Source organism: Mirounga leonina, unplaced genomic scaffold, assembly GCF_011800145.1.
Source record: "Mirounga leonina isolate KUSES-001 unplaced genomic scaffold, KU_Mleo_1.0 Mir_93, whole genome shotgun sequence".
Classification (NCBI taxonomy): Eukaryota; Metazoa; Chordata; class Mammalia; order Carnivora; family Phocidae; genus Mirounga; species Mirounga leonina.
Genome location: NW_023270854.1, coordinates 7516588 through 7544094, shown reverse-complemented (window position 1 = coordinate 7544094; position 27507 = coordinate 7516588). Strand labels below are relative to the sequence as shown.

The 27507-nt window shown below is 37.8% G+C and overlaps 1 protein-coding gene across 4 annotated transcripts in view; it reads right to left on the bottom strand.

Moving 5' to 3' along the window:
• Positions 1-27507, bottom strand: part of RTTN (rotatin) — a 152266-nt gene that overhangs the window by 101626 nt on the left and 23133 nt on the right. For 2 of the 4 annotated variants that reach the window (XM_034996119.1, XM_034996121.1), the window contains 9 exons: positions 23450-23620; positions 18192-18404; positions 16520-16632; positions 14246-14372; positions 8408-8533; positions 7773-7889; positions 6830-6969; positions 3957-4128; positions 2047-2146 (listed from right to left, as the gene is read on the bottom strand). In XM_034996119.1, coding sequence (XP_034852010.1) covers positions 2047-2146; positions 3957-4128; positions 6830-6969; positions 7773-7889; positions 8408-8533; positions 14246-14372; positions 16520-16632; positions 18192-18404; positions 23450-23620 — 1279 coding nt within the window. Of the gene's footprint in view, positions 1-2046; positions 2147-3956; positions 4129-6829; positions 6970-7772; positions 7890-8407; positions 8534-14245; positions 14373-16519; positions 16633-18191; positions 18405-23449; positions 23621-24966; positions 25497-27507 lie in introns of those variants that run through there. The other 2 variants (XM_034996118.1, XM_034996120.1) reach the window with 2 other exon arrangements.

The following is a 27507-nucleotide window of genomic DNA, read 5'->3' as shown; positions in this document are numbered from 1 at the left end:
ATTAGGTCACGACAGTGGAGCCCTGAAGCAGGGGATTAGTGCCCTTGCGAATGAGGCCTCTCCTCCCTCTGAGGACACAGGGAAAGACAGCTGTCTCTGCACCAGGAAACTGGCTCTCACCAGACACTGAACCTGTGGGCACCCTGATCTTGGACTTCCAACCTCCAGAACCATGAGAAATAAATTTGCACTGTTCGTAAGCTACCCAGTCTGTGGTATTCTCTTGGTGCAGCCGGAATATAGTTAGACATACACACACACACACACACACACACACACTACTGATATCACTAGCAACAAAATCTCTAGCTGCTTATAGATTAGTTATAAGTATTTAACATCTCGCAGACAAATTTTCTTAACTTGTTGTCCTATAACTCTCATTGAGAATATGCATATATACAATGAGAAAAACACACAAATACACATATTGATATTGAATTAGTAGCTATGACTAGAACTACCTTTGGCTGCCACTTTAAAAAAAAAAGTTTCCACTACCCGCCAACAGTGTATACCAAAATTATAAGCTTTATTTTTGTAATTAAGAATACTGGAAGAATACTCTCTAAAATTAGAGTTTTATGATTTTCTTAGCCAAGGCTGTCCACATTTTCTAGAGCCTTATTTTCTGTAGTCTGTACCATTATTAAAGCCACAAATATGTTGGGTATGCTTTTTCAAATTACTCTTGTCATCCCAGTTTTCACTAACGTCAGGGCAGGAACATTAAGTACATCCCATGTTCCAGGTTAGAATCTTTTTATGTAAGTGCAAAATTATCATTTCTCTCAAATATTAAAGATAAATGATATACATCACATACAGGGAAAAATAAAAAACTAACACAAAGAATGGAAGCCTGTGGAATAACAACACTACAAATAAAGTTAGCAATGTATTTTACTAGTTGTTTTTTTAAAATAAACCTTTAAAGAAAATACAAAGTTACAATGCACTATTTTTATTTTATCTACCTACAGAGTACTATTTGATTGATTTCTTACCCAAGATGGAACAAACTGAAAAAATCATGTACTACATAAATTGAGAAAGGAACATCCAGTTCACTATTAAAATTTTATAAATATTTTAGAAGGAAGATAATTCTATCAAATGACATTCTACAGGTTAAATAATGGTAATCTCGACTAGGGGTCAGCATACTTTTTCTGAAAAGAACTAGATAGAAAATATGGTAGGGCGCCTGGGTGGCTCAGTTGGTTAAGCGACTGCCTTCAGCTCAGGTCATGATCCTGGAGTCCCGGGATCGAGTCCCGCATCGGGCTCCCTGCTCGGCAGGGAGTCTGCTTCTCCCTCTGACACTCCCCCCTCTCATTCTCTCTCACACAAATAAATAAATAAAATCTTTAAAAAAAAAAAAAAAAGAAAATATGGTAGATTTTGCGGGTCACAAATCGTCTTTGTCACATATTCTTTGTTTCTTTTTCTTAATAACTCTTTAAAAATGTTAAAACCAGGGCACCTGAGTGGCTCGGTCCGTTAAGCATCTGCCTTTGGCGGAGGTCATGATCCAGGGGTCCTGGGATCCAGTCCCATATTGGGCTCCCTGCTCAGTGGGGAGCCTACTTCTGCCTCTCCCTCTGCCCCTCTCCCTGCTTGTGCTCTGTCTCTCTCTCTCAAATCAATAAAATCTTTTTTAAAATTTTTTAAAAAATAGGGGTGCCTGGGTGGCTCAGTCGTTAGGCGTTTGCCTTCGGCTCAGGTCGTGGGATCGAGCCCCACATCGGGCTCCCTGCTCAGCAGGAAGCCTGCCTCTCCCTCTCCCACTCCCCCTGCTTGTGTTCCTTCTCTCACTGTGTCTCTCTCTGTCAAATAAATAAGTAAAATATAAAAAAAAAAAATTTTTTTAATAAAAATGTTAAAACCATTTTTAAGGGCTATAAAAAAAAACAAAAAAAAAACAGGCCATAGCCTGTATCTGGCCCCCAAAACTGCAGTTTGCAACTCCTGATACCACTGCAAATAGCTATCTAAAATTCAATTACCAGCACTACAGAAATCATTTTCCTTAAAAGACATTACCTTGCATAATCACAGCTAACTGTTCTGCAGCTGACTTTCTCAAAACAAGATCGATATCATCTGAGGTAAAGATTTCATATACCTTTTCAACAGTCTCCAACTGAAAACCAGAAAAAAAAAAAAAAAGAAATTGTTTTCATCTACTTCCAATTGTGCAATAAAATTACATAATTCATATCATAAGAACAAAAGCTCCAAAGTCCACTTACTTAAGTGATATATTTATGTGTAAATTTGTAGCAATGATGTGCTATGCCAGGGAAAACTTAGGATCTAAAACAAAGAGCCATCATGTCAAATAAGCCTTTCTTTTTAAGATTATATTTGTGCCAGGAAGTAATTCATAACCCATTAAGCACCTTAAGAACTTCACAGAAAACCAAGCTACCTAACATCTCTACAGGTAGTAACCTAAGAATAGTGACCCCAGACATGTGACTCCATATTTCTCCACGGCTCCCAGAAGCCAACAGCTAGAATTCCCTGGCCCTCTGCCTTTCTCCCCTCTTAGAAGCACATGGCTCTCTACTAGGACTTGCTGCCCAGCACTCCAACACAGCCACTCCCAATACCAGTCCCTAACTGTCACTTCATGCCAGGACAGGGTCTGAGATGGCAAACCCAAAAGTGAAGGGGGAGAGGAAAAGGACAAAGACAGCACTCCTCCCCCTTCCCCCGCACTGCTATCTTCTGGCCCTAACATGGACTTGCAAAGACAGTGCTAGAACCCCTCCTCCCCACCTTCCTCCACATCACTCACAGGGCACAGGAACAACTACCAGTGGTCAGTACTCAGGGAGTCCCCAGGAGGACGAAACCTGTAGTCAGGGGAAGGTTCTCCAATCCTCCTGCTGGGACTTGTCACATGGCCTTGAACACTTAGATTAGAAGAACATTTTTAAAATCCATCGTATTATCTGGGGCTGTACAATACCATCACAGGCTTTGGGGGGGTTGGTCTAAACTTCAATAAAAACTGACATACTGGGGGCGCCTGGGTGGCTCAGTTGGTTAAGCGACTGCCTTCAGCTCAGGTCATGATCCCAGGGTCCTGGGATCGAGTCCCGCGTCGGGCTCCCTGCTCTGCGGGGAGCCTGCTTCTCCCTCTCCCACTCCCCCTGCTTGTGTTCCCTCTCTCGCTGTGTCTCTCTCTGTCAAATAAATAAATAAAATCTTTAAAAAAAAAAAAAAAAACTGACAGACTGTACCCTTGAAGTCACAAGAGAAGCTATAAAGAATAGGAATGAATCAATGAAGATAACGAACAGCTTTTCTTTATCTAATCCTGCACTGGTCCAGGATGATCTGGGTAAAGATAGGAAAATGGATGATATGTCTCTGGAGGTATATAAGAAGCCAAAGATTTAGGAAAGAGATTAACAACAAAATCCCAGAACCACTGTAACACTTAAGAGAAACCACCTTTGACATCTATATTATTTTTTGCCTCTCATAACGAAGAGGCTGATAACTTGTATCATAGGAACTTTCTCCTTTTCCCTTATAGGCTGTTTCCAACATAAGAACAAGAAGAACTTCCAATAGTTTTTATGTCAGTAATATTTGTTTTTAAGAGTCACCACAGAATTTCTTTCCACTACATTAACCTTATATTGTATTTAAGATGCTATTCAAATTAATTTGCATTTCCAGTGTATATATTAAATGAAAGGGATATAATGCCTGGCATACAGTAGGCACCCAAGAAATATTTACTCAATAAATAAATGTATCCAGAAGCCAGACAAGGCCAGAACACAATTTCAAACTAGCCACGAATAACCACACTTGAAGCTAGCTAGTACTTCTCCTCTCAGATGCACACACAAACTAAAGAATGTAACATAAAATATGTGATATACAAATGTATCAAGTAGCCATGAAATAATAAACCCAACAGTTATAGTCACCTTAATAATCAGTTCTCTTCTGTCATCCAATTTGAGTTCAATAGGTTTTTTCACGATAAATAAATTAGTAACTCTGGAGATAACTCTGGCATCTATTGAAGGGCGCTTCCTGTCAGCCCCTTCTTCCCTTGTGAGATGACACGCTAAAAGCTTTAATGCTAGTGAACGGACCCTAAAGAAACAAAGTGTTTCAGTCAACATTTTGTAATATACAATGTCTATACTGTAAAAGCCTATAATCACAAAGCATTATTGTATATCAACACAATAATTTGCCATGTTTATACTGACATTACTAACAAAGGTACTTTATTTTTCTATTAAAATAGTGTACAACTACAATTATTCTTTCAATTTTATATTTATAAATAAATATCAGAAATAAAGAATAATCAAGTTACAAATGAAGAGACAGACTCACTGAGACTTCACAGTCCATGGTCAGTATCACAGTCAATGGCAATAAATTAGTAAAATCTGGAAATTACATCCATAACCCCTGACTTGAAGTCTAATGATCTGGCTCAAAATCAAAAATTATCACAGACTCATGAACAGAATATAAACATTAGGTCAAACCTCCAGGAGAGTAATCACATTAATAACTAAAATGTGATGTCACAACAATGTATGAAAATGTTCTTATATTAGGAGTCAAACAGATCCTTCCCAAATAAGAAAATGCAAATATTTGTGATTACCATCAAAATTCTATTTTATCTGGAATGGATTAGGATTAAGGTCAGTTGAGTAGAAGGTGGGAGATTTCAAGAAAAGATTAAATATTGCATGCCATTAGACAATGAAATGGAAAAATGAAAATCAAGTGCAAAGGGCATGGAGCTGGGAGACAGTGAGACAACCAGGTATCTATCACTACTCTGACAGGTCCTTGAACTACATAAAAACTGGGAAAATCTGAAGTGATAACCCAAGTTCCAGGTTTTAAGTATCACTTATAAGACGACTCAGGGAGCCCTCCCTACCGCAGCCAAGGCTAGGTCACCTTGCTGTGTGTGGTCCTGTCACCCTGAAGTCCCTGTGGCATACCACTGATCTTGCTTTACTACAATTAATAATAAAGTATAACTGGTAACATTTCTCCTCCCAATTACATGCCCAATTCCATATGGGTGGTGCTGTGCCCACGTTGAGTGCTATTAATTTCCTACAGCCTACCACGGCTCTTAGACACATAGTTAACATCCAATAAGTACTTCCCAAATCTACCAGAAATTTACAGTGATTTTATTAATAGATATCATCTTCAGAGTACTGATATTTACCCCAAGATGGTGTGAGAAGTCAGACAAACTTTCTCCCTCTACCATCTGCTGTTAAAATAGCAAGACACCTACAGAAAGCTCTTCCTTTGCTCCTTTCATTCCAAGCCAAGGCCATCTATATTAAACTCTGGGGCTGTCAGCCCCAGCAAGAAGGCCAGAGTGGAATATATAAAGCATATACTTAGCATCTCCTCTAGTATACAAATTTAGTCTTTTTTTAGGTTTAGCATGGGGAAACAAGTCCAGTTATTCTCACCACTTATTTCCTTCAACAAATATGTTTTGAGCATATTTATGTCCAAGGTACTTTATGAAGTTCTAAGGACATAAAGATCAGCAATGGACAGGGTTCTTGCCTACATAGAGTTTATGGTCTGGTGGGGATAGAATGACTCAGATGAGAACAAATATGTAATTCAAACTATTGTAAGATCTGTGTGATAGAAAATTACCTTACTGGAAAAGTGCTCTGGCCTTGCCCTGGACTCCTGGGAGGGGATCTCTAAGCCCTTGGAATGTCCTGCCTGATGAGTATGTCTTTGTTTACGTGGAGACTGTGGGCCCCCAAAGGTGAACAGGAAATAAACTTCTATTGTGTTACATCGCCAAGTCCGGGGGTGAAGAATACTACCCTAGCACATTAATAAAGACACTGCCCAGTCGTATGGAGACCAACTCCTGAGGAGAACAGACATTTTAACTCCATCTGCCCCTGCTTCCTGTATCACTTTACTCTCCAGGTAACTTTACTCTCTATGCTATGGTTGTAGTCTCTTTTCTTGATCTTCCTCCCTCCATTCTCTTAATGTTTTAGATTATTTCCACCTACTTCCTTATTTTTCAGTCTGACCGTGTGTTTATAAATAAGCCACTATATTATCCTGATATAAGGTTTGAGTAAAGCAAAGTTATTCATTGTCAAAAGGACGTCTGATCCTCCTAGCCTTTGCAACCGACTCTTGCCCTTCATCACTGCTTATCCATCATGACTCTAAGCTTTTTTCTCTTCTCAGTGAGGGAAAATCTAACCACCGTTACCTAAAGAGAGCTATAGAGAAGATCCACGTCGCACTGACAGAGAGGGAAAGAAGGCAATGTATTTTTTTCTTTTAGTTTAAATGACACTTATACTAGTGGTGGGGAAAAGAACACTTTTCCAGTTTCCCAAATAAGAGGACAAACTAAGCAAGATTAAAATGCCTACTTACTCTGGCATATGGTCAACTGGTCCACCACACTTTTATGAACACTTGATTTTCAGGACGAATGTTTAGAAGAGGAGGCTATTTCCAATCTATTCATCCCCGTGGCTCTCGAACCCGCCCGCAGCACTCAGAACAGCAGCGCCAGAACGCACGCTGATCTGACAGCGAGGCTGGCCGCCAGTGAAGGTTTCAGGAAGGCACCCAAAGGTCCATCCTCATGTCTGTTTAGTTTCACACACTGGTCTCCTCTCTCTGCCTAACAATGGAGAGTCACTTCCCTTTACCTTCTCTAGTTCTACCGTACTTGGGAATGGTAGAATTACTCTAGTTTCTTGGAATGCTCCACTAATCTTGTACACGCAGAAGATCGTGCTACACTTACGACGGCTTTCTGACGAGCAGGAGCCGCAGCATGGACTTCAGTCGGGTGGTACAAGGGAGAGCCCCTTCGCCTGCCTCAGGACTCTCTTTGCTCAGGAGGAGAATGGAGTTACCCAAAGGATCTTCTGTGTCAGCATAGCCCTAACAGATTGCAGAAAAAGAGAAATTACTCTTGGTTTTATACATATTGCTGAACCTTTTAACTTGAAAATAAGAATTGTATTAGCCTGTCAAGCAACTCCTAAATTTCTTTCAACTCAGGTGAATAGTCACTTGTCAAAATAACCTATGTGAGGTAAGAAGCCTATGTAAAGTTGTATTTAAAAAACAATATTGGACAACTTCAGGAAAATATGCCAACTCTCTTGACACTTGCTGATTTTTCTATTTTCCAAGATTCTGGTAGTGGCACCTCCCCTAGATGAGGTGCTTCCCAGATCTTCAGACCTGTGCCCACATGACAGGTGGAGGCGGGGGAGTGCCCTGAACGCCCCTCACTCCTCCTCAGTGCCCAGAATCACTGCTGGAAACACCTGTTTCCCAGAACCTGTTAATCAAAGCAACACTCTGATCACATACATACATGGATGCAATTCACAGGCAAGTTTAGTTATGTAACATCTGCTTAAAAAGCACTGTTAGCTTTGCCTAAAAGCCTTTATATAAGGCTGGAGTTCTTTTTTTCACAGTCAGTGCCAAATGCCTGCACCCCTCTTCTTAACCTCCCACCCAGATCCATAAAGTGCACACAGACAAATTAGCTCTCCTGGTTTAACCTTCTTCCAGAAACAAGACAGCCACCCACTCCCTGCCCCCTTCCCCACAGAGCCTTCACGGCATCTCCTCATTTCTTTCACAGGACAGCTCTGCTGTCTGCACACGTTTCAATCAATCACACTCGCCCGAGATAAAAGGTATAGGAAACGGGGACTCGCCCACAGTACCTGCAGCACTGGAATGACAGGACAGAGAGACTCAATAAACTTGTTCCAGGTCACCGCTGTCATCATCAATCGTCCCTGCAGCAGATACAGCAGGATGGCCTTGGCAGCAGCATTCACCTGTTCAACAACACGCATCACGTGACCCGGCAAAGTGAGGCTCCCACTAAAGTCACCCGTGTGCACCTCTAACATTGTGTCAAATCTGGAAAGGTGCTCTAATTAACATCTCTTCCTTCAAATGCTCATATTCCATAGCTTCATCTTACATTCTGTTCTCAGCCTTCCTCCCTAATGATTTCCTTTTTTTTTAATCTTTAAGGTATATGTTTGCATTAAATAAAAATCTCCCCGATGAAATAACCTGCTGGCTATAATGCCATAGAGTTTATATCTCACATGAAAAACATAAGAGCTTCCTCTGAATTCTCTGAGAACAAGTATGTGCTTTACCTTGATTCTCACGTTTTCCTTAACATTTCTTTTTATGTAAATAACATCTCAACTGAACCCATAAATCAAAAGCAAGTTTCTTTTCAACTTCTCATTATACTATCTAGTTATAGTAGAATAGGATCTTGATTTAACTGAGTATCTAATAAGTACACTTGTCTTTTGCATTTACTCTTATGCCATACCTCATTTTTGGGCTCTTGAATGCCAAATGCAGAGATTTCATACAAAACTTTCGGGTGAAGTAGAAAATGAATTCCATTACAAAGTGAAGACACAGGTTTAGTGACATTATGGACACCTAAGCATTCCTGTAAAATAGTTTTTAAAAATTAGTGACACTAATTTTTCCAAAGGATTCCTCTTTCTTCTGTTTACAATTTAATTCTAATTTTTTTCACTTTGCTGAAACTTTTCTTTTACCTGATAGAGGATGAAAAAAATTTCTCGTGCCTTGTGAGGCATGTTACATGATATATGTTAGGATATATGTTATGTTACTTTCTGCCAACAAGAAGAGTTTTGATAAATTAAATAACCAAACTTCTGAGACAATCATAATCTCGTGAAGTTGTTCATAATTTTTTATTATTAAAAAATTAATAATAAACTTATCCTAGGGTGTTTGCATTTTGCTCACTGAGGTTTGAGAAAGAAAAACAAAATTCAAATGAAAATAGACTTGAAGTTTTGCAGGAAGGGAAGGACAATATATCTGCAGGATATTTATCATCAATACAGCTCTGCACCTGAATAAAGTACTGACTCCATGCCGTCTCTCAAACTCATCATAAATTCTTTTCTCAATTTGAGCTAGAGGACAGTATTTTCTTAGAGACTGCTTAAGAAGGGGGTAAAAGCTACCTGAAATATTAGCAGAATTTAAATACAATATAAAACATAAAAATAAAATCAACAATGACTCTCAGAAATGGAATTTTATTCACCCTGTAAAATACTACTTCCTAACCACAAGCAGTAAATCAGAGGTCAAAAAGTTACACACACACACATACATACATACACACACATATATTTTTTTCTCTTTAGATCTTAACTTCATGCTAGACAATAACTTTATATTCTAAGCTTTCGAAAGAGCATAGCGTTGGCCTATGGTTTAATAAAAGCTCTGTCACTTGGGACGCCTGGGTGGTGCAGTCGGTTGAGTGTCCACTCCTGGTTTCAACTCAGGTCATGATCTCGGGGTCATGAGACTGAGGCCAGCGTCGGGCTCCCCGCTCAGTGGAGAGTCTGCTTGGGATTCTCTTTCTCCTTTCCCTTCACTTGCTCGCACACTCTATCTCCCCCACCCCAAATACATAATAAATAAAATCTTTAAAAAAAAAGTTACTTCCTCAAAATCCTTAAACTCGGGGCACTTGGGTGGCTCAGTCAGTTAAGCAATCGATTCTTAATTTCGGCTGAGGTCATGATCTCAGGGGCGTGAGACTGAGCCCTGCAGCAGTCTCTGTGCCCACTGTGGAGTCTGCTTGAGATTCTCTCTCTCTCTCTCTCCCCCTCTGCCCCTCCCCCAGCTTGAGTGCACACTCTCTCTCTCTCTCTGTAAATAAATAAATAAATAAATAAAATCTTAAAAAAAAAAAAAAACAACCTTGAACTCTCTGACCTTCAGTTCACTAATCCATATAATGGGAATAATACCTAATCCTTAATGAAACACCTTTCTTTCTCATCACTAAATATATCAACTTACCTATATTGGTCTTTTCACAACACAAAAAACACTACAAATGCTGTCAAAGACCAGTCCTACCTGCTAAACTGCATCCTAGGTCTCCTCCTAACACCTATTAGTTCCTGCAACTGTCTTCTCCTCCAGCACCTTCACTACTTCTTCTTCAGAGGAGGAGTACTCCTCTGACACACTCTAAGGGGTCCCTGCTGCTCACAGCCTATCTTCCAGCTCTGCATCACAGCACAAGTCCTCAGTCTCGATGTGCTCACTCCCAGATTCTCCTCCACCCACACTGGTAGGATGTCAGGCCCCACCACCCCCTAGAGGCCTCCTGTCAACCCCCCTGACACCAAACCCAATGGGCTCACTTCTGTTGTCATCTGACTCTGCCCAGGAAAGCATGCTCCCCTTTCACCTCAGACACTTCTGTTTCTGGTGCTGGCTCCTTCCGTGCCCAACTTCTAACCCGTTAGACCCTAAATGGCCTTCTCTCCCCCAGTCTCTCACCAGATCATCCGACTGGTTCAAAACAGTTCTATTCAACCCACAATCTGATACTTAGGACACCACCATCAATCCAACTACTAAATCCCAAACTCCAGAATTCCTCTTTGACCACTTTCTATATCCTATTCCCATTATCAGCAGACCAACCAGCTCTACGTCCATAATACATCCTGAATTCATTTTTCTCCTTCATCTCCACCACATGATCATATCTCACAGGGGCTACTAGAGTGGAATTGGTCTTTTGGCTTCCACTCCTGACCCCTGACAATCAATTCCCCACACAATAGGAAGAATGATCTTTTTAAAAAGGTAAACAGATCAAATCACTTCCCTGCCTAAAATCATTCATAGCTTCTCACTGTACTTAGAATAAAATTCAAAGCTTCATAATGGCTGGCAAGGCATTCCAAGGAATTCATTAAAGTCCACTTCAAGGACCTGAACATCAAAACCAATTCCACTATTCTAAATTTCTGAGGGTAAGAACTATCCCACACATATGGATCTCTTAGCCATCAATATTCTAGATCCCAATGCCTTCAATTTTCAAAGGCACTAGCTTCTCTTAATTAGCCACTTGCCACCCTCTATCTTTCCCTCTCAGCTGGTTCTTTTGATGAACATTTCTACATACTTAAATGAAAATGTATCTTCCTAACAAGCCCCTCCCGGGCTACGGCACCTATCAACTCTGTCAAATCCCTGGAAACAAGGCAGAAGCAGATATAAAACCAATGTCTACAGAATATGAGATTCCCAAAGTATAAACCACCTGCCAAAGAAAACCTTACAATCAAAAATCACATCACCTACTGAAATCAACATTTGAGAGAGTCAATGGCCATAATAAATGAAAGCATTCTATATAATAGAAAAATCTAAATAAATTATAAAGTATGTTCACAATTTCCAAAGAAGCAAAAGAAGAAAATGAAAGACTATTATAGGAAAAAACAACAACAACAAATAAGTTAAAAAAGCAAAGAAAAAGTGTAATAATAAAAAATGGAATCAGTGAAATTTAAAACTTGATAAATAAATTAAATGCAATCACAATGAGATTGGGTGGCTATTATTAAAAGAAAGAAAAAAGAGAAAATAACAACTGTTAGGGAGCATGTAGAGAAACTGAAACCCTTGTGCACTACTGTAGGGGACGTGAAATGATGCAGCCGCTATGGAAAACAGCATGGCAGTTCTTCAAAAACATTAAAAATAGAACTACCATGCGATCCAGTAATTCTACTTCTGGATATATATACCCAAAAGAAATAAAAGCAGGGACTCAGATATTAGTATGCCCATGTTCAAAGAAGCATTGTTCACAATAGCCAAAAGTCCTTCATCAGATAGTGATCCGTCAACAAATATAATTACATGCAACAGAATATTATACAGCCTTTAAAAAGGAATGTAATTCTGATATATGCTATAATATGAACTATGAAGACATCATGCTAAGTGAGATTAACCAGATACAAAAAGGCAAATACTATATGACTCCACTTATATGAGATACCCAGCACAGTCTCATTCAGTCAGAAAGTAGAATGATGGTTACCAGGACCTGGGAGAAGGGAGAATGGGGAATTATTGTTTAAAGGGCAGAGTTTCAATTTGGGAAGATAAAAAATTCTCGAAATGGAGAATGATAATGGTTGCACAACAATGTGAATGTGCTTAATGACACTTACCTGTATACTTAAAAATAACTAAGTGGTAAATTTTGTGTTACATATATTTTACCACATTTTTAAAAAGCAAGTTAGAAATAGCTGAGGAAAGAACTAGTGTACTGAATGACTGCACTGAGGAATTCCATCCAAACAAATCAAAAAAGATATGGAAAATGTGAAAGAGGATTTAAAAGACACAAAGGGTAAAATAAGGAGGACTAACACAGATCTAGTAAGAGTTCTACTTGGAGAGAACAGCAAGGATAAGAGAAATAGTAGTAATTGAGAATTATCAGAAATGAAGGTAGACATGAATCTTTTGGCTGAAGAGTACTAAACAAGACAAATAAAAAATGTGCACAAAGACACACTGCAATGAAACTGAGAACAGCAGAGATAAGGAAAAGATCTTAAAAGCAACTAGAGGAAAAAAAATCCAAGGAAATTATAATTTAACTGATAGCAGACTTCTCAACAATGACAGAAGCCTAACAAGAAAGAAGCACTCTTGACAAAGTGCTAAGGGAAATAGCAGTCGACCTATACTTCCATATCCAGCAAAACGATCATTCCGGAAGAAGGTAAAATCATGGCATTTTCAAACCCATGTACCATCAGTTACAGACCATCAATAAAAATACTGCAAAACTTATTTCAGTGAAAAGTAGACTGAAGCTAAATTTATATCAATAAATGAAAAGTACTTTCAAACTAAAGAGCAGTTAAGAAGAATGAACTGGTAGGAGTCCACTATTAAATGAAAGGCATAAGGCAGCAAAAACATACATACAGTATGAAATTATATACTTTTTTAAGCAGAAGAATCAGTTGTATATATTATTCATAAAGACACACATATATAGTAAAACTATATAAAACACATGGATGGGAAGGACAAACACCAACTTTGTAAGAGTGGTTGTCTTGGTGGATGAAGAAAGGGGAAAAAAGAAAGGAAAGAAGTTTGTTATAACTAGTATTTTTATTTCTCTGAATAAAAGAGGGTCAGAATTAAAGTGGCAAAATGTAAACATCTGTTATATCTAGTTAGCATTTACAAAAATGTTAAATACAAGAGTACATTTTCTTTTTTTTTTAAGATTCTATTTATTTGTCAGAGAGAGAGAGAGAGAGAGAGATCACACGTGCATAGGCAGGGGAGCGGCAGAGGGAGAAGCAGGCTCCCCGCTGAGCAGGGAGCCTGATTCAGGACTCGATCCCAGGACCCTGGGATCTCGACCTGAGCTGAAGGCAGACGCTCAATCAACTGAGCCACCCAGACATCCCAAGAGTATATTTTCAAGAGTACACAGAAACATATATTTTTCAGTACTGTCCTATGTACAATGTTCTTTTCAATATTGAAATAGTTAATATTTTATGTACTATTCTATGCTGATCTTACAGCTTAAAAAGATAGAAAAATATTTTCTTCAAAAGAAAAATATTACTAAGAAAACAGACCTGGCACTATAAAATTTAAGGTTAATAACCCAAAATTTTTCCTGAGCATAGAAATGACTTTTGTTCCTTGGTTTTAAAGATTTTATTTATTTATATGAGAGAAAAGAGCATGAGCAGGATGGGAGGCGGGGGTGCAAAGGGAAAGGGAGAAGCAGACTCCCCGCTGATTGGGGAGCCTGAAATGGGGTTCAATCCCAGGACCCTGAGACCATGACCTAAACCGAAGGGAGATGCTTAACCAACTGAGCCACCCTGGCATCCTGAATACATGGTAGAAATCAACATTTTCTTACAATGCTTCCATCATTAAATAACACAACACAAAGGTAATTCTTAACAAATCTTCTAATAAAGCAATTCAATTGCTAGACTTGCTATTTAGGGAATTAATAGCAAAAATTTCTTAAAGTTGATAAATGTCATTTATTTCTATGGTAATAATTCTTATATCTCATGCAAAATGTCAACTAATTTTAGAGTTTTAATAAGAGAATCCAGAGGCACTGGCTGGCTCAGTAGAGCATGCAACTCTTGATCTCAGGGTCATGAGTTCAAGCCCCATGCTGGGCAGGGAGCCTACTTAAAAAATAAAATACTATATAAAAAATAAAATAAAATAAGAGAATCCACTATTAGCTCTCTCAACAACAGAAAACAAAAACCAAAAAACCCACCTTAATAATTTCCAGACAGCAATTGTAAGTTTCAACTTTCACTTCCAGTAATGGGTGAGATAACATGCGTAGAAACACCTTCTGACTTTCTCCTTGAAGTAATGGACTGGCCTGTGCAGATTTCCAACTGGCAAAAAGGTAAAATATCCAAGACATCTAAGGTAAGTGAGTTATTAAAGAGACTGAAAAGCATAGTGGAAGGGGTTTCTTCCTACTCCAACTCCTCCAACTGAGATCTTATTTAACTAACCCAGTATTAATTGACCTAAGCACTTACTTGTCTCAATGGAAAAAAATATTCTCTTAAAAAGTACAAAAAAATTCTTTAAAAACCCATATTTGGAATGTAAACTGATACAGCCATTATCGAAAACAGTATGGTGTTTCCTCAAAATCAAAAGTAGAACCTACCATATGATCCAGCAATCCCACCACTGATTATAAATGTAAAGGAAATGAAATAAATATCTCAAAGAAATATCTGTACTCCATGTTCATCCCAGTATTATTCACACTAGCCAATACAGCTGACCTCTGAACAACACAAGGGTTAGGGGCACTGACCTCCATGCAGTTAAAAATCCATGTATAACTTTTGACTCCCCAAAAACGTAACTAGTAATAGCCTACTGTTGACCAGAATCCCTCCAAGTAACATAAACAGATGATTAACACATACTTTGTATTTTATAAGTGTTACATATACATTGTAGTCTTACAATAAAGCTAGAGGGGAAAAAAAGTTTAAAAAATCCTAAGAGAAAATACATTTACAGTACTGCACATATATTTATTGAAAAAACCCTCATATAAGTGGACCTTCAAAGTTCAAATCTGTGTTGTTCAATAGTAACTATATATGAAAACAATCAAGTGTCCATGGATGGATGAACAAATTAAAAAAAATGTAGTATATATATACAATGTAATATTATTCAGCCTTAAAAAAGAAAGAAATCCTATCATTTGTAACAACATAAATGAAGCACCAGGACATTATGTTAAATTAACCTAAGCCAGGTACAGAAAGACAAATATACTGCATAATCTCATTTATATGTGTAATCTAAAAATGTCAAACTCATAGAAACAGAGAGCAGAATGGTGGTGGCCAGGGGCTGAGGAACACAGGAAATGTGGAGATGTTGGTCAAAGCGTACAAGGTTTCAGGTTTTCAGGATGCACAAATTCTGGAGATCTAATGTTCTCTATGATGACTACACTTAATAATACTGTATTGTATTCTTGATACTTGTTAAAGAGAACAGATCTTAAATGTTCTTACCACACATAAACACACACACACATAAACATTAACTATGTGAGGTAATAAATTAATTAATTTAAAAATCCCATACTTAATTTTTTTTTTTTAAGATTTTTATTTATTTATTTGACAGAGAGAGAGAGAGAGAGACAGCAATAGACGGAACACAAGCAGGGGGAGTGGGAGAGGGACAAGCAGGCTTCCTGCGGAGCAGAGAGCCTGATGTGGGGCTCGATCCCAAGACCCTGGGATCATGACCTGAGCCGAAGGCAGACGCCTAACGACTGAGCCACCCAGGCGCCCTCCCATACTTAATATTTATCATCATGGAATTTACTCTTTCCAAAAGCAATGAAGATACTAAATTCTAAATAGGAATCTGCTCCAATGTCTTCAAAACATTTATTTAAGATTTTATTTATTTATTTGAGAGAGAGAGAGCATGAGCAGAGGGAGGGAGAGTGAGAAAGCAGACTTCCCTGTTGAGCAGGGAGCCTGATGTGGGGCTCAATCCCAGGACCCTGGGATCATGACCTCAGCCAAAGGCAGACAGACACTTAACCAACTGAGCCACCCAGGCACCCTCAATGTCTTCAAAATAAATTAACCAATGCATGATGCATTCTAAAAATCCATACAGGAAAAAGGTAGGAAGCAATGAAACACTAAAAAACCCTCAATTAAGTTATTAATTAAAACTTTAAAGATAAATAAACAAATATGCTTGAATACTTAGTTTGGATGGATACAAAAACAAATGTATAAAAATCCAGGGATAATTCATTTTGATTACAGGCATGACATTTTTAAAGTTTACCCCTGAATAAAATAGCTGACTGCCCTAATGCAGCTATATATATAGTTTAGAAGTCAGACATATATAAAAACAATTTTAACTAAAAAACAGTAACAAGATTTAAGACCAGTTCTGTTTTCATTGCTTCTAAGTGCACACATACACAGTACACCCTATAATAATATAATCATATCAAGAAAGAGAATATTACATCTTTGAACACATGCAGATGATTTCCTTTATTAGGGGGAAATGCTGATGATAGGAAAAGCTTCGCAAGGCTTGGTCTGCCAGCTCCACTAATTCTAAGAGATTCTTCTCTCCCTAAAAAAAGGGCAGAATGAAACAGTAAATGTCAAATTCACGTACAAAAGAATTCTCAACAGCTAACTAAGCAACTTCAAGAAATTAGATCATTCATTAAGAAAGAAAACAGATGAACGTATGGGAAGGGGTTGGGGGAGGAGACAGGAAAATAAACCATAAGAGCCTCTTATCGATAGAGAACTGAGGGTTGATTGATGGAGGTGGCTGCGGGATGGGGCAGATGGGTGAAAGGTATTAAGGAGGGCACTTTTCGTGATGAGCACTGGCTGTTATATGTAAGTGATGAGTCACTGAATTCTACTCCAGAAACCAATATTGCACTGTATGTTAACTAAGTAAAATTTAAATTAAAAAAAAAAAAAAGAAATTAGATCATTCAGAGTCCTTGAGACTGTTAATATTTGCTTAAGTCCACTTTTCCAACAAGCAAACTAAAAATGTCAGCCCAGGAGGAAAAATTCCTCACGAAATGCCCAAGAAAGGTTTCTATTTTTCACCTCTAAGTAGGCTTAAGGTTACAATTGAGTGGCTATTTGTTTGTAGCCCTATTTCCCTACTAACTGTAGACTCAGAGCAGGACTCATGTATTTTTATGATCCATTTCCCCCTTCTACATCCTGACTGCTTCTACAAACATAAAGGACAACCAATACATGCATGATTAACTGACCATGCAGAATACCACAGAAATAATTCAATTTAAAGACAATCTGCACTTCTATCACGGAGGAAACAAGAAGCCATTGGCATTGAGATATGGCTAAAGAAAAAGAAAAAAAATAATGGGTAACTAAAGGAAAATTAGAGGTTGAGATAGCTTCCACTGTAGGGAATAAAAGGAATAAATATTTAGCTCCTAATTTTTTAAGATCTTCAGGACCCATTTTGGTACTTTCAAACAGTACACAACTATTGTAGTCAGTGTCTATTTTAAGACTCACTAACCCCTTCATTGATAACATATTAAACATCCTAATTAACAGTTTCTCTAAAAGGGATAAATAACAATATATAATTATTGCTATAACATGGCACCTAGTCATCCTACCTTACAAACAATCTAGCTCATGGTTTTATTTAATAAAAATCAGGCTCTTTGTGTGAGTGAGTACTAAGAATCCATAAAATATTAAAGGAAACGTGTGTCTACAGATAAGCACTAAAATGGCCCTTATAGTTGTGTTTATGTCAATTGTCACAGTGTTCATACAAAGAAATCACTTCAAAAAGGAACTCACTATTAAATATTCAGACATTGATAATAATTACTGCCTTTTTAAAAACCACCGGTCTCATGAATACACACCATTCATCCATCTACAGTCTTCGTTTACCTGCCCCCTCATGCAGTAGGCAGTGCATCAGTCTCATAACATCTTCGTTTACCTTTACACAAATCATATCCTTACTTTAATATGATAAATGACCATTCAGTAATAATATACCCCGCCTCCAACAATTCAGTTATGATACGTCCATTGATTTGAAAGTATAGGCTACATTTTCCAAATATTTTAGCAAAGGAATATTTCAAAGATATTAACAAAACTGTTTACCTCCTTCCCAACATCAGACAGGAAGTTACAGGTACATTCAATTGAATAAACAGCCTCTGCAGTTCGTTTATAAATACTGTAGTTTTCAGAATTCAGCTGTTCCAAATATGCCACAACAGCTTCGTGAATATTTGGATATTCCAAAGAAATAGGCATGTCCAAAGAAACTAGAAATAATGCTGCTGACATAGACTCCGGTAAAAGGTGGCTTGCCTTAATGAATTAAAAAAAAAAAAGTTAAAAAAATTTTTAAGAGAAACATGGTAGACTACTCATGTAGCTAGCTCAACTTCCTATTTTTATCATTCTCTAGCACAAAGTCTATGCTTTTCCAAAGAAAATTCTATTCCCTAATGCACTACTCACTTCTGTGTCTTGTTCAATGTAATTTTTCTCTGCCCAGAATAACTCAAGTCCAAATTTCAACATTTTCCCAAAACCTGGGACACAGGATACTTAACTTCTTCCCCAAACCAACAACCAGAACTACCAACAGCTAGAACTGGACCCTCCACCTTGTTTATAACTCTGCTACTGAACTGAAGGCAGGAGGCTTTTTGATCTGATTATTTCATGCTGTGCACATAAATCTCCAGAGTAACGCAATAAACTCCTGAAGACGAGCACTTCCCAACCAAACAAAGCTGAACACATAACCCAGGGCTTATTAACTACATATTGAATTGAATAACACTAAATCAAACATAACTACAGATTGATTTGAACAGAAATTGATTTTTTGTTTAGTTTGTATTTTAGAGGGAAAAAGGGAAATTCAACAATATTTAAATAGTTCTAGAACACCCAAAGAGGACTGACCCTTAATTAGTATAAAACCACAGGCCCAAATGAAATATTACATATTTTAACTTCAACTGATTTAAAATTGAAAGAACTGTTTGGGTTCTGTTTTTTTAATGATTATAGTTTAGTGATAGGATTCTATGAATCAATTAAGGAAACAAAAAGGATTAAAAATTTAATGTTTGGAGAAAATCATTTGGCAGAGCTCACTACTTTGGCTGAAATAATGTCTTTATTAAAGTAGGTTTGGTCACCATTTATTTCATGGATAACTTATTTTAAGAATAATTAGTTACCGCCTGAAAATCTAAAATTAAGTCTGAATCAGTTAAAAAATGCTTCTGTATGAAATAAAGTTGCCAAATAAATATCAGAAACCAAAGGAATCAAACATAAGCATGAAAAATAAAAACCCGCTATTAAGATAGCAGCTATTAGAAAGTCAAGAGAAATTTCATGATTCTGTGAAGAACTCTCTTAGTGGGGAAAAAAGAGAGGCAAACTGAATTACCTGATCACCTATTATTTGCTCACTCAGCAAATACTTATTGGGCCCCTACTGTGTTCCCCTACCATAAGCCAGATCCTGGGGGCACAGCAGGAAGCAAACAGAGCCTCTGCCCTCACAAAGTGAACATTCCAGTGAAGAAGGCAGAGTAAATCAATATACTTCATAAGATATAAGGTGTGACCAGCAGTGCTAAGAAGAAAAACAAACAAGGGATGGGAAAGATGGAGAGGAAGAGATACAATGCGGAGCAGAACAAGGGAAGTGCTACTACTCTAGAGGGGAAGGACTCTCTGATAAGGCAACATTTAAGTAAAGACCTGGAGGAGTGAGGAGCTGTGTGGATTATCTGGAGGAAAAGCATCCGTAGAAGAGGGAACTGCAAGTACAAAGACCCAGAGATAGGGTATATCTGGCAGCAAGAAGACCAGTGAAGCTAACACTGAAGGATGGGCGCAGGGGCAAAGTGACCACATCAGCTAAGGCTTAAAACTTGTCTTTGGAGGAAGCACTGGAAAATTTCAAGCAAGTATCAAGAGCAGTCTGTAGGGAAAAGGTGAAACAGTGCAAGGGTGGAAGGTGGGACATCATTGAGGAAGTTACTGCAACAATCTAGGCACGAAAGGTGCTTGAACCCTGGTAACAGTGGTGGGAATGGCAAGAAGTGTTCAGATTCCAGATAGATGTCAAGGAAGAAATGACCCTTCTGCAGAGGGACTAGATCCAAGGATGTGTGAAAGACAGGAATCAAGGATGACTCTAAGCGTTCTGCCTGATCAACAACCAACTAGAAGAATGAAGGTGCTATCTACCCAGAGAAGGAAGACTATAGAAAGAACAGAGCAGAACTGAAAAACGAGTTTGCAGTTCAGGGGACACATGTGTTCTGGAACTATAAATCCAGGAGGTGTCAGCAAATTGATGGTATTTAAGACCACAAATGGGAGGATATCTCATGAGGACCTTGGTCAGTCCTGGGGTTCCACTCCTTTCAAAGGTTAGGAAGAGAAAGAGGAATTAGCCAAGGAGATTTTGTGAGTTGGGCACTATGCTAAGATACCAAATCCTCATGGATTTAATGCCAAAGGCACTGTGTTCTAATTTTAAAAGAGCTCTCTCTGACTCTAGTCAGAAAAGTAAGAATAGCTGATGTGAGAATTAAGCACGAGCAGATGTCTAGCATATCTCACTTAATAAATATTAATTTCCTTTCTTCTTTTCACCCCAACACTAAGGAATTCTGACATCTTCACTCTTCCTCCCTACATCTGAAACTTCATCATCTCAGCAACTCAAAGCACCATGCTACAGTCTCAAATTTAATGCTGGCATGGCCCAATGGACTGATCACAGTCGAGAGACTGAAGACAGCTGTCCTATATATATAAGCATTAGTCACATGTCAGTCAGAACTAAAAGTGAAGATACTTCAAAGCAAATCCATCACCACTATTAGATAAAAACAATCAACAACATCACTTCATGTGCTGAGGGGGAAAGGGGCATAACACTGCTCTCTCTATACCTTCCCACTCAGAGCAGGCACAGCATTATCTAAAGGGCTTGTTAGAATGCAGACTTTCAAGTCCTACTCCAGAACTAAAGGATGTAAATATGCAAGATCCTAGGTGATCCGTCTGCACATTACACTTTGAGAAGTGCTACTCTGAATCTATCAGCTTTAGCAAATTATTAGATTATATATATCTCACTGAAAAAGTCAAAGCCTTGTGGTATGAATTCTTCTTTACCCTTAGTCAGCTAGCTAAGAAACAGTCCCAGAGGTTCCTAGGATGCTCTGGATCCTGCTTCCAGCACAGGGCCAGTATTTTTAGCTTTTATTTTTACCAATTTGATTTATCCAACCAAGTTATTTTTCATAAGATTACTAATGCATTGTTTTAACCTGTACATAGGTATTGTCCAAAATCTTTTCAACCAATAATTATCAACTTCAGAAAGGCCTTCAAGGTCATTTTGTCAAAACTTTCAAATCCAGGAAATCTCTACACAGATTCATATTATCATTTTCCAACTTCCAAATTATGTATTTGGGAAGTGGCAACTCATATTTAAAAACCACTTTCCAGGTTGTAAGTTTCAGAATCCAAACTGCACTTCAACTTTTGGTGGGCCAGCAACAGGCAGAGGGCAGCATAATCTTGTATTCATATAAACTGAAAGAAGACATTTAACAGCAATGGCAGAGGATTTTTGTTTAGATCTCATTTTAAAGTTCTTAATCAAAGCAATTACAACCATCTACAAACTGATACCCTAATTGCCATCTCCTCCATGGCCTTCTAATGAAGTGCCAACTACCAAAATTCACAGATACTTACTTGCCTTCAAAAACAAAAACAAATAAAAAATAACTAACTTCAAAAAGTAAAAGAGGCATGGAGGCTTTATATTATTCTAACACTGAAGTAACGCAAAATAAAACAAATTACTGATTTCTACTTTAGTTGATTCCTGCCCAAAAAGCACATAAATGAAAAAAATCTGTAATAAGCAATAAATAAAACTATATGATATAATTGATAAGTTTTCCATCAATAGTACAACCTATAGATAGATTGATCATTTGCAATACTTAATAACAAGTTAATATAGCACTACTAATTTTTCAGTATATAATATCATGTAAAGTGAGACTTCCATATTTTAAATGCAATTACAATCTTATATGACTGGAATTCTTCAATTTATAATACTTCTAACATTGGAAAATTTCCTCAACACGGAGAATTTCTTCAGATTAGTCACTTCTTCATAGTAACTAATGAATGAAGTTAAAAGTTAAAATTAACAAAAGTGATGCTGTTTTCCCTAAAGCAAAATACTAAATTTAATATTTAATATTTTGGGGTGCCTGGGTGGCACAGTCGGTTAAGCATCTGACTCTTGGTTTCGGCTCAGGTCGTAATCTCAGGTGGTGAGATCGAGCCCTCTGTCAGGCTCTGTGCTCAGCACAGAGTCTGCTTAAGATTCTTTCTCTCCTTCTCCCTCTGCTCCTCCTACTTGTGCACACGCTCTCTCTCTCTTTCAAATAAATAAATCTTTAATAAAAATTTAATGTTTTATTCTTGCTTTCCCAGGTGACCTGATAGTATACTGCATATATAAGTGTTATGAAAAAATGGAGTTTAGACTATACGCTCTGCAGAATTCCACAAAAGGGCAAATGTCTATAACAAAGGACAACAAAAGGCACAGGAACTAGTTCTTTAGTTGCAGTAATTTCTCCCATACCTTCATCAAAACATGCCACAACTTTCTTTTTGCAGTAAGTACACTATAAAACACATGTGTGTGAATCACTTGAGATATTTTACCACTAACATTCAAATTCAGAGATGATTTAAAAGAAATAGGTACACCTACTAAAATCATCTTTAATATACAGTTATAAAATGGAATTGTATTTTTCAATAAAAACAAACAACTGCTATAAGCAACAACAGTGATGAACCTCAAAAAAGATCTTGAGCAAGTACATACCTTATAATTCCATTTATGTAATGTCGAAAAACAGACAAACTGATCTATATTGACAGAAGTCAGAAAGGAGGAGTTCAGCTTGGACGGAGGAAGGAGAGGTAATGGATGGGAAGGGACTTTGAAATGCTGGTAATAGTCTATTTCATGTTCTGGGGTGGTGGTCACTTTTTAAACACAGATATATTCACTTTGTAAAAATGCAGCGAACTGTGTACTTTCTAAACATGTTACACTACAATTCTGTTACCTAGAAAAAACTTTTTTAGAATTACTGGTTTTTTTCTATTAAATGATTTGTCAAAACTGTTCAGAAATGTTAGTCTTTCTCAATGACTACATTTCCAATATAATCTTTGTACGCCATGAAGTGACCAGAAGAAATACATGACAGAGCACTTACTTGTAATATTCCATACACTACAAGCAACATTACCTGCCTTACCTTCTCAACAGGGAGAAGCAACTGCAGTACTCGGACTGCAAACAGTGAGATGCTGACAAAGGCCATCCGGTGGTGCACAAGCATGACCTGGGGTTGGTCCACGCTCACTCCGCTTTTATGGTAGCACATGGTATCTCCCAGGGACCCCAACACCACGAGGAGTTTCTCTTTCTGCAGACATTTAAACACGAAACAGGAAAACAATAAATTTCAGGGAGCCAGGATGTAAAATTTCACGGAGAATAATTTAAGATACTATGACTGAAGAACAAAAACCAAAACAAAAATCTGTTCCTCCCTGTAACAATGACCTATCCCGGGCGCCTGGGTGGCTCAGTCGGTTAAGCGTCTGTCTACGGCTCAGGTCATGATCCCAGGGTCCTGGGACTGAGTCCCGCATCGGGCTCCCTGCTCAGTGGAGAGTCCGCTTCTCCCTCTGCCTGCCTCTCTCTCTCACTCCCTCAATCTCACTGATTGATTGATAAATAAATAAATAAATCTTTTAAAAAAAAAAAATAACCCATACCTGCTGAAGTAATTTAAAGCAGTACAAATGAAAAATAAGCACACCTAAAGTTTCTTCAAACAATACTTCTGATAATGAATAAAAATAAACAAAATACAAAAGCTTAACGAAACAAACTCCTCCTAGTTTCTAGTGCTTAATTATTCTAACTTCAAAAATCAGCATGCAAATCTCTCATGAAGTATTTATTAGGCTTAGTATATGCTTAACACAGTGGCAGGTATAATGGGGGAAAATGCATTAGCACAAGAGACATCCCTGCCCTCAAACTGATCCTAAAGTTACTAAAGAAATGAAACAGGGAAAGTCAGATCATTAAAAAAACAATTAAATATAAAATTGTATAAACTCTCCACGTAATAAGGTTATTTTAAGGCAAATGTTCTGCCATCATAAATTTATAGATAACTTAGTACTTAACTAGAAGTTATATCCTTTAAGTTGAAAGGCATACATAAAATACAAAGAGAAAGCTACAACATAGTCGGCTAACTTGCAAATCATAACAATATAGACCAAAATACATCTTACACATGCTGACATGGCCCATAAACGAGCTGGTAAAAGGATAGCATCAGTAAAACAGTAGAACAAACAAGCACTGGAGATCTTACTCTCACCTTTCCATTGAGAATATAGGAAAATAAAAATAGTAAATAACCTGTAAACTAAGGATAAAAATGTATGCCACATTTTTTTGTTCAAGGATAAATATATTGGAAGCAAAATTAAAAGGTATGAGGCCCCAAAAAAATTATATACAGGATCAAAGTCACAATGAGATATGGCTTCACATCCATTATGATGGCTATTATCAAAAATAATGGAAAATAACACGTTTTAGCAAAGATGCAGAGAAACTAGAACCTTTGTGAGTTGCTGGTGAATATGTAAAATGGTCAAGTCAGTTTGGAAACAGTATGGCAGTTCCTCAAAAAATTAAACATAAAAATACTGTATGATCCAGCAGATTCACTTTTGGGTAATATACCTATGAGAATTGAAAGCGGCGACTCAGACACGTACTTGTACATCATTGTTCACAGAAACAGTATTCACAACAGCCAAAAGGTGGAATCGTGTCTATCAATAGATGAACAGATAAACAAAATGTGGTACATCATATATATGTACAGTGAAACATCATTCAGCTTTAAAAAGCAATGAAATTCTGACACATGACATAATATGTATGAGCCTTGAAAACATGCTAAGTAAAATAAGCCAGAATCAGAAAGACTGATATTGTACGATTCATTGCACTTACATGAGGTACCTACAACAGTAAATTCATAAAGAAAAATGTAGGATAATAGCTGCCAGGGGCTAGGGAAAAGGGGAAAGGAGAGTTACTATTTAGGGTACAGACTTCAGTTTGAGATGATGGAAAAGTTTTGGAGATAAACAGTGTGATTGTACAACAATGTGAATGTACTTAATGACACTAAATTATATACTCACAAAGGGTCAAAATGGAGCTACCCTATGACCCAGCAATTGCACAACTGGGTATTTACCCCAAAGATACATATGTAGTGATCCGAAGGGGGTACATGCACCCCAATGTTTATAGCAGCAATGTCCACAATAGCCAAACTATGGAAAGAGCCAAGATGTCCATCAACAGATGAATGGATAAAGAAGATGTGGTGTATATATATATATATATATATATATACACAATGGAATATTATACAGCCATCAAAAAAACCGAAATCTTGCCATTTGCAACGACGTGGATGGAACTAGAGGGTATTATGCTGAGCGAAATAAGTCAATCAGAGAAAGACAAGTATCATATGATCTCACTGATATGAGGAATTTGAGAAACAAGACAGAGGATCATAAGGGAAGGGAAGAAAAAATGAAACAAGATGAAACTAGAGAGGGAGACAAACCATAAGAGACTCTTAATCTCAGGAAACAAACTGAGAGTTGCTGGAGTGGAGGGGGGTGGGAGGAATGGGGTGGCTGGGTGATGGGACACTGGGGAGGGTATGTGCTATGGTGAGCGCTATGAATTGTTTAAGACTGATGAATCACAGACCTATACCTCTGAAACAAATAATACATTATATGTTAAAAAAAATTTAAAAAAAAAAAGTAGGAAGGGAAAAATGAAGGGGGCGGAATTGGAGGGGGAGAAGAACCATGAGAGACTATGGACTCTGAGAAACAAACTGAGGTTTCTAGGAGGGAGGGGGGTGGGGGGATGGGTTAGCCTGGTGATGGGCATTAAGGAGGCCACGTATTGCATGGAGGACTGGGTGTTAAACACAAACAGTGGGGCGCCTGGGTGGCTCAGTTGGTTAAGCGACTGCCTTCAGCTCAGGTCATGATCCCAGGGTCCTGGGATCGAGCCCCGCATCGGGCTCCCTGCTCGGCAGGGAGTCTGCTTCTCCCTCTGACCCTCCTCCCTCTCACGCTCTCTGTCTCTCATTGTCTCTCTCTCAAATAAATAAATAAAATCTTTAAAAAATAATAATAAATTGGTTAAACGCAAACAGTGAATCATGGAACACTACATCAAATACTAATGATGTAATGTATGGTGATTAACATAACATAATAAAATATAATTTTTTTAAAAAAGGTCAAAATGGTCAATTTTGTTATGTATATTTTACCACACACACACAAATTACATAGATGAGAAAACACTTGCTATTTACATGGATCATTTGATAGTGTTGAGTTTTAAAACAAACACAAAATTAAAACTATGATACTTTCCAAATCATTAGCAAAGTAAAAAAGAAGACAAAATATTCTATGCAGTAAAAAAATAAAATAAAAAGGAAACAAAAGAAATAGCAAAAAATTTTGAGAGAAGACCAAGCATAAATGTGCTACAAAAAGTTTAAATTTTCCTATAAGTCAAATATGCTTTCATGTTAAAGTAAAAAACAAAATTAATATGGATTGACACACATAAAAAAGATACCTTTATCTTTGTGCATAAAAGGTTAAAAATTAAATGTGTAGTGAAATATGAATAAAAAATCTATGAAATATGAATAATGAATAATTCAGGGCAAAAAAAATTGGATAAAGGGGGTCATTTTCTCTTGCTGAAATGCATAATTAAGAGTAAAGACCCAGGGGGCGCCTGGGTGGCTCAGTCATTAAGCGTCTGCCTTCGGCTCAGGTCATGATCCCAGGGTCCTGGGATCGAGCCCCGCATCGGGCTCCCTGCTCTGCGGGAAGCCTGCTTCTCCCTCTCCCACTCTCCCTGCTTGTGTTCCCTCTCTCGCTGTCTCTCTCTCTGTCAAATAAATAAATAAAATCTTAAAAAAAAAAAAAAGAGTAAAGACCCAGGGGCGCCTGGGTGGCCCACTTGTTAAGCATCTGCGTTCAGCTCAGGTCATGATCCCAGGATCCTGGGATCGAGCCCCGCGTCGGGCTCCCTGCTCAGTGGGAGGCCTGCTTCTACCTCTCCCACTGCCCCTGCTTGTGTTTCCTCTCTCACTGTCTCTCTCTCTGTCAAATAAATAAAATCTTTACAAAAAAATTTAAAAAAGAGTAAAGACCC